This window comes from Mandrillus leucophaeus, unplaced genomic scaffold (assembly GCF_000951045.1).
Source record: "Mandrillus leucophaeus isolate KB7577 unplaced genomic scaffold, Mleu.le_1.0 Scaffold833, whole genome shotgun sequence".
Classification (NCBI taxonomy): Eukaryota; Metazoa; Chordata; class Mammalia; order Primates; family Cercopithecidae; genus Mandrillus; species Mandrillus leucophaeus.
The window spans coordinates 372555-381143 of record NW_012109064.1 but is presented as its reverse complement, the minus strand read 5'-3'; the positions used below and the strand labels follow the sequence as shown (position 1 = coordinate 381143).

The 8589-nt window shown below is 39.7% G+C and overlaps 1 protein-coding gene across 3 annotated transcripts in view; it reads right to left on the bottom strand.

Moving 5' to 3' along the window:
- Window positions 1-8589, bottom strand: part of TRPM6 (transient receptor potential cation channel, subfamily M, member 6) — a 187959-nt gene that overhangs the window by 89027 nt on the left and 90343 nt on the right. For all 3 annotated transcript variants that reach the window (XM_011968246.1, XM_011968247.1, XM_011968248.1), the window contains exons 8-11: window positions 6230-6398; window positions 4873-4996; window positions 1477-1549; window positions 1254-1354 (exon numbers count right to left, since the gene is read on the bottom strand). In XM_011968246.1, the coding sequence (XP_011823636.1) occupies window positions 1254-1354; window positions 1477-1549; window positions 4873-4996; window positions 6230-6398 (467 nt within the window). The remainder of the gene's footprint in view (window positions 1-1253; window positions 1355-1476; window positions 1550-4872; window positions 4997-6229; window positions 6399-8589) is intronic.

Sequence of the window (8589 nt, the reverse complement as noted above, 5' to 3'; positions counted from 1 at the left end):
TTCAAATTTCTGTAGTAAAAAATAGTTTAAGTCATGAATTAAAATACAGCCAAACATGTAAGTCCTCAAAATATGTATCTCTCATACTCCCTTTCTCAGGAACTTACTGAAACATGTATACCATCAAAATAAATGAGTAAACAAAGAGGAAGACAAGGGACATAGAAGACATGCCATCTAACATGGGAAAGAGGCAAGGGAATCCTCAAGATGATGAGGGTGCATCCCGGGATGACAGCTGCCTACCGGGAGGAGAGGCAACCGGTCCACATTGCAGCCGTGAGGCCCACAAGACAGAAGTGTTGAAAAATTTCTAAAACTGATGAACCAAAATACAGCAATATGACATTATTTAGAAATATGGAGATTTATAAGCGTTAGAAAAATCAAAAACGTCCTAAGTACTAGCTCTTGTGATTAGCAGGGCAGAGAACTACCATCTTTTAAAATTGCCTTTTAATATCATTTGATATTTTAAACAATGTGCATGTATTAATTAGCTTGGCCCAGAAATAATATACCTGTATTATAGCCACAACTATCATTTTTTAAAATGAAATATTAATAGTGATTATCATTAGCATTATGGGCAGTCTTTCTTCTTTTTTATGTTTTCACTAATTTCTAATGTGAGCACTTACTACATTTTAAAGCAGGAAATAAACTTTGAGTTTTAAATAACAAGATAGAAATCTACCCAAAAATCAATTAAAAATCATACGCCAGGCACAGTGGCTCATGCCTGTAATCCTGGCACTTTGGGAGACCAAGGTAGCAAGATCATTTGAGGCCAGGAGCTCAAGACCAGCCTGGGCAATATAGCAAATCATTGTCTCAATAAAATAAAATATATTTTACAAAGAAATTAATTGGGCATGGTGGCATGCGCCTGTGGTCCCGGTTACAGTGAGCTATGATCATACCATTGCATGACATTCTGGGCAACAGAGTGAGCCCTGGTGTCTAAAAGTAAAATAACATAAATAAAATTAAATTAAAACCTTCCATTCTGTCTTTCCCTCAACTTCCCTTTTCAGCTTCAGTTAGATTGCAAAGCCAGGGAAAAAAAAAAAGAAGAAAGTTTTCAGGAAGGCAAAGTCGATGGGAGAAGTGTCTTAGCTATCCCAGCTACAGAGATGCTACCCCACACTTCTACCAAACCAATCAATATCTCCTCTCATTTTCTCTTTTGCCTCTTCCTAACAGACCATCACACAAAATATTTTTTCCAAATAACTTCATTTTCACTATACCTTCCAGTGTTGTTCATAAATCAGGATATGTTTCTTGGCAATGTCCACCCTGTCCCAAGCCATTGCCAGATTTAATTGCTCTGACGCTGATAAATTTGTGCCTAGGGTAAAAGAAAGGAACAATCATATATTCTTTTGAAGATATCTACGCAAGTAGCACAGAGTACTGTGGAACATGAGAAGCGTAAGTGAGGAACAATTGCAACCCCATCCAGATACTCACCCTTCAGCAAAGCTGTTAGGATTGCTAAGTCAAGGTCTTGCTGCTCTTCAGAGTCAGCGTCAAATATGGTAATCTACAACAGTGAAAGACAGAGAGCTATACATTTGGGGAACTACCAAATAAATGCTTTCAAAGAGTACCCGCAGAATTCAGACTGGAGCTAGTGAATTGAGGATAACATTCTTCTTTAAAACCTTTTTTTACTTATAGGAGAGAAAACTTTTAAACAGAGTAACAAAGAATTATGGGCACTTGGGGGAAAAATACTAAAAATTCCACATGTACAGAGGAAACATTTATGAAGGAATGTTATTACACTACGTACATGCTACAACAAAAAGAACCTCAATGTTAATTTCCAATGTAAATAAAATCATGTCTCCTTTCAAAGAGATAACAAATGAAATCCTCCATTCACCTAGCCTTGGAAACTAAGACTTTTGCTTTTTTCTTCTCTTTTCTTAATTTTTTGTAGAGACAAGTTCTCACTATATTGCCCAGGCTGGTCTTGAATTCCTGGGCTCAGGCGATCCTCCGGTCTCAGCCTCCCAAAGTGCTGGGATTACAGGTGAGTCACCACGCCCAGCCAGACTTGTTTTTTTACGAGAAATGAATCCTCAAGGGTCTCTCATAAAATAATTAAGGTAATTACAGTGGACCCAATGAGCAAGTACCCTGGGCAACACAGACAGTCTTTGACTCCTTTAAAAACAAGTAAGTTCTTTACTTAGGTTCCAAAGGGTCACCTGCGGGCGCTTAAGGCGCCTGCTCACCCATTCCCACCCTGTGGAGCGTGCTTTCACTTTCAATAAATCTCTGCTTTTGTTGCTTCAAAAAAAGTGGGGAGGAGCCACCTGATATTAATGACTATATCTCAGTCTTTTTAAATTAAAATACATTTCATACAGTAGAAGTAGCTGTTTTAATGAAAAAGCCAAGACTGGCAAGACCTGGTTCCAAGCATGCCACTAACAAGCTAGTCCTAGGTAAATATCGTGAGGCGACTGAATCTCAGGCTCCTCATCCATAAAATGAGAGGAACCTGCTGAATAATCTCTAAGGTATCATAAAGATAAAAAACTATGCATCTATAACTTCACACATTGTTTCCTTTCACCTGACACGCCCTCTATGTGCATGAGTAAAATCAACCCTCAATTGTACAACCCAATTCCTATCATCTGCAAGCCCTTTGCTGCCTTCTCTTGCCCTCATTGGTTATTACATTGCTTATTAATTATTCTGCTTGATGGCAGGAAGAGGCAAACACAAGGGCAATCTCTTTAATATGTCCTTTTCTTAACTTACTGATTATTGTGGCAAATAGAAAGTGTAGTAGATTAAGAAGATTTCAACTCTTCTGAAATTCAAGTTTCAGAGAGATATATATATTTTTTTCTTTCACTCTTGTTGCCCAGGCTGGAGTGCAATGGTGCGATCTGGGCTCACTGCAACCTCCGCCTCCTGGGTTCAAGCGATTCTCCTGCCTAAGCCTCCCAAGTAGCTGGGATTATAGGCACCCGCCACCATGCCCAGTTAATTTTTGCATTTTTGGTAGAGACAGGGTTTCACCATGTTGGCCAGGCTGGTCTCGAACTTCTGATCTCAGGTGATCCACCTGCCTCGGCCTCCCAAAGTGCTGGGATTACAGGCATGAGCCACCACACCCAGGCAGATCTGTCATTTCTTAGCTGCATGACTGCAAATCCCTTAAATTCTCTAGTCTTCTGCTTCATCATTTCCAAAATGGAAATAAACAACCACTGCCATATTGAAGTTGCTCACAGGGCTATTTCAAATGAAAAGAATATATTTATAGGCACGCTGCTAATTATAAACATGGTTGCTATTAATGTTGTTACCGAGCCAACTAAAACCCCAAACAGTTTTCCACATAGATTTTGTCATGCTTCCTCTAGCCACAACATTTCATTTGGTTTTCTTGAGGCCAGGTACTTAAATATTACCAATTCTTATACAATTTGGTCCAGCCTTCAGATTCTAGAAAGATCACCTTGAATCACGACGTATCTGCATGTTTACTGTAATTGTCAGCTTCATTTCATCTGAGTCATTGATATGAATTGATAATCCAGGCTGTGCACAGTGGCTTAAGCCTGTAATCCCAGCACTTTGGGAGGCCGAGACAGGCGGATCGCTTGAGGCCAGGAATTCAAGACCAGCTTGGCCAACACAGTGAAACCCCATCTCTACCAAAACATACAAAAATTAGCCAGGCATGGTGGCGTGCCTCTGTAGACCCAGCTACTTAGGAGGCTGAGACATGAGAATCACTTGAGCTTGGGAGGTGGAGGTTGCAGCAAGCCAAAATCTCGCCACTGCACTGCAGCCTGGGTGACGTAGTGAGGCCCTGTCTCAAAAATAAAAAAATAAAATAAAAAAAAGAATTGATAATTCATATCATCCAAGTCATTTTGTTCATAGGCTGGGCGTGGTGGCTTATCCCTATAATCCCAGCATTTTGGGAGGCCAAGGCAAGAGGATCACTTGAGTCCAGGAATTCAAGGCTGCAGTAAGCTATGACTGCACCACTGCACTCCAGCCTGGGCAAAAGAGCAAGACCCTGTCTTTACCAAATAAATTAATTAATCAAATAAATTAATCTTTTTATCACAGTACCCTAAAACACTAAAACACTAAAAACTTTTCCTGAGTCTACATTATGGCAATAGCCCATAGTTTGTGGGCTCCATTTTTTAGCCCAGAGTTTATTCTCACTATTCCCATTGTCCTATACATTCCCAATGATTTCCTGCAGGATTTGCTCAGGATGCTGTGAGGCAGTCATGTAACTCAGCACCATGAAGCTGTGTTCATTGAAGACACGGAGCTGTTCCTTTACCCTCTGAAAATACATCTGTGTAATTTTCACTAAATCTGATAACTTTTCTGGAACACTGTTATACTTAGCGCTTTTTCCGTAGTAGAGTCTAGAATTTGAAGCATGGGGAGTACACACAGCAATGACAGTAAGAAGCCAAGTTTACTCAACTAAGAATCAAATTCTGTAGAGTTAGATATACCCAACATCAAAATGAAAAAAAATCCATATATTTTATTTTTAATTATTTTAATTTTTAAAATTTTTACTTTAAGTTCTGGGATACATGTGCAGGATGCACAGGTTTGTTACACAGGTAAATGTGTGCCATGGTGGTTTGCTGCACAGATCAACCCATCACCTAGGTATTAAGACCTGCATGCATTAGCTATTTATCCTGATTCTCTCCTTCCCTGCTCCTTCCCTGACAGGCCCCTGTGTGTTGTTCCCCTTCCTGTGTCCGTCATATTTTTTCTAATTGTGAAAATAAATATTACAATATTTATAAATTAGCAGTTCTTAAGTCAGCTGAATCATCAACTCCTCATACTCACACAATCCCTGTGAACCATACACTCCATTAGAATTTGGAAAAGGTGCTTGGACTGTTTAAGACTAAAGTTGAAAGTGTTCTGAATCATGCAGATGATCTCCTCTTTCACCTGAGGTCGCAGCATCCTGGAAGAGAAATAAATGGTCTTGACACAACCCAGAGGGGGGAATGAGCCGGCAACATCAGTACAAGAAAACACCCCATCAGCTCCCCAGACTGAAAAGGTGACAGTTCTGCCAGGAGAGCAAATGAGGGGGAGCAAACGGAAGCAGGAGCTCAAGAAGAAGGCTGAATTTGAAAGTGAGAATGGAGCCGGGCATGGTGGCTCACACCTGTAATCCCAGCACTTTGGGAAGCCCAGGTGGAAGATCACCTGAGGCCAGGAGTTCGAGGCCAGCCTGGGCAACATAGTAAGACCCTGCTTCTATTTTCACATTTATAAAATAAAGAAAGAAAGTGATAATGGGTTGATCTGCCACATCCTGAAAAGAATATACCCTGAAGTGGAGTTCTGAAGCTGGTAGATTTCCAGTGGCCTGGGAATCTCCAGAAATTATAGGTATTATATTCTCTAAAGGATCTGAAACCCTAAAAGGTTTAATAACCACACATCCAGGGTGATTTTAGAAAAGGGAGAGGAGTGAAAGCAGCAGGAAATGGTAGAGGTGGAAGTGGAGGCAGGAGGGATGAACAGGGAGAGCAATCATAAGCAAAGGCACTCCGGAGAGCTGTTACAGCATAAGCAGCAGATAACTGTTTACTAAACAAATTAGGGGAGTCAACATTTTAGTTCTTAGGTACTGTACTTATTTATACAGTATAAATATCATGCTTTTGAAATTGAAAGAATCACACTGGATAGAGGGAGGGCAAGAGAAAAAATTATCTTATTTGAAAAGGTGAAAGAATTAAAGCCTGAAATAAGCACGACATATGCTATGAAAATGTCAGGATACAGACCTCCCCAATTTCTGCTATTTCCATCAAGGGTAAATGAATTTGAAGGTGCTCTGGGCCCAACACTGGCCACCTCCCTTACAGAAAGGTCCTTACGGCTGTAATGGCCAATTGCTAGAGCCACACCTCCCTCACTCCCCCTGCAAACACCTTTTCCCAAAGTTCAAGCAAGACTCAAGCTTCCCTTTAAAGGCAGGCCATTCTTCAGCTAAGAAAATAACAACTGGCATCGCTGAAGGGCATTTTGATGTTGAACAACAAACAAGTCACTGAGAAATAAAATCCAGTCTCAACTTCTATAACCCAAGAATATCTGGCCCACATAAATGCACAGCCAAAAGAACTAAAATGGAGGAATAAATAGCCCCTATAGTTTCAAAAAGGAAGAACCAACAACTCACCCTTCATCTGCCAGGTGTTTGTGTGTGAAGGCCAGGAGGTCAGCTGCCCTGCCTGTGCCCTCACACACCACCACCGGGTCCTTGTCCTTGACAGTCTCCCACACTGACAGGATGACGTTGGGACCGCCTTCCACCACCAGCCCCACCACGGGCACGCCTTGTCTTGAGCCTATTCCAGACCACAAACAATACCACACTGTTAGAGAATCCCTATCTCAGCCAGTCGACCATTTTGACTTCCACACACAAGTCTCTCAATTACCACCTATGTTCATTCCTCGCACTGGTGCCTCTCTCATTTAACCCTGGTTTGCTTAGATCAAGATCAAGCCGGAAACTTGGACTTCAAATAAAATGTGGCATAAATATGGTGAAAGCATCTTCAAGCTTTTACCAGGTAAAAAGGTTTTCAATAATTTTTTTAAAAATAGGTGTTCCTTAAGAAATTGTAACTTTCCATTATGGGAAACTCTGAAAGTATCTAAAAGTAAACAGTACAATGTAATGGATCCCAATGTGTTCATCACTCATCTCCAAAAATGAGCAGCCTTAACCAGTTCAATAAACATTTTAATTATTACTTATTTATTTATTTAATATAAGACTAGGTCTCACTCTGTCACCTAGGCTGGAATGCAGTGGTGTGATCACAACTCACTGCAGCCTCGACTTTCTGGGCTCAGGCAATCCTCCTGTCTCAGCCTCCTGAGTAGATGGGACCACAGGTGTGTACCACCACACCTAGCTTTTTTTTTTTTTTTTTTTTTTTTAGTTATTTGTAGAAATGGGGTCTCCCTATGTTGCTCAGGCTGATCTCAAGCTCCTGGTCTCAAGTGATCTTCCTGCCTCAGACTTTCAAAGTCTTGGAATTACAGGTGTGAGCCACCACACCCAGACTCTATAAACTTTTAATGGTGGTTATTTCTATGAACAAGGTAGGATGACAACCCTCAAAGACTTTTGCATTTCCATTTATTCCATTTTTTATTGTTTGAATTTTTTATCATGACTATATATTACCTTTTCTTCTTGCAGACTACGTGACCCAAGGCACTCTCTCTCTCTCTCCATATATATATATACACACACACACATATATATTACTTTATTCAAGTGAGAGAAAGAACAAAAAGGAATAACTGCAGAGTCATTCTTTTAAAAAAGATGTAAGCAAAAAAGCTTACAGAATAATATGCACAGTATTATCCTATGTATATTTTTAAAACAATATACATAGACACGTATTTTATATGTATATGTGCACATACCTGTATGTATAGCATGTTATATAAATGACCAGAAAATTCTGGAAGGATACACATCACGCTATGAACAATGGAAAAGAGAGGGAAAGGTTTAGGAAAATGTTGAAAAGGGACCTTGACTATTTATTCTATAGATTTCTTATTTGCTTTATGTTTCCACACCACACATATATTGATATACTACATTTAAATAACTATATTTTATTTTATTTTCCAAAAGAAGAAAATTTGGCAAGCAATGCCACACTCACCCCTGAGCAAAAGAGGACTTTACTCTGGGTCCCATGTTTTCGGGGGCCCACACTGGCCTTCCTCTGGCCACACCCCTGCCCTCATGGTGAGGCATCTACAGGGTCAAGGGTCAAGAGAAACCTGTGCTCCGTCCCCAGCTTACTAGGATGCCCAAAAAACACCATGTTGCTCAGTACTTCCAAAAATCCAAGGTTTCCAAACTCAAGTCTGGCCTTCCAGATATATGTGTCAAGATAAAAGGCTAGGACATATTTTATACAGTTAGCTAGATTTAAGGCATTTAAATCTCTAGACATATAGTATGTGGCCTTCTATGTGTATCCTGTGTCAGGCTCTCAAATGTTAGGGATGGGTCGGTTAGCAACCATCCAAAAACTTCATTCCATCGATTTAGTAGCTTTGACATTCTACTCTTTTTCCGTACACCTCCACCTCATTATTTTCTCCATATCACTAAAAAGCATATCTATGATGTACCAACTAATAGACATAAGGTTTCTCTAAATAGATAGTCTTACAAAAGCCAAATGAAGTGGCAAAAATAGTATGAGGCACAAAAGTAATAGAAGAAAATTTCGATTAATATTGTATTGATTTTGGAATAAAAACACTTGTAAGGGAATTTTTTGTATCTTGTGTAATAAAATGTCATTCAGTCATTAAAATGTACTAAATTATACTCATTGACATGGAAATATGACCATGCTTAGTAGGAAAAACTACAAAAGAAGCATTATGAAATCATCCCAGTTTTTGCTTAAAAGATGTTGCTTGTGTGTGTGTGTCTGCATGTGTGTGTAGAAAATTTGTGAAAATATACATATGAAAAGGTTAAGAATGGTT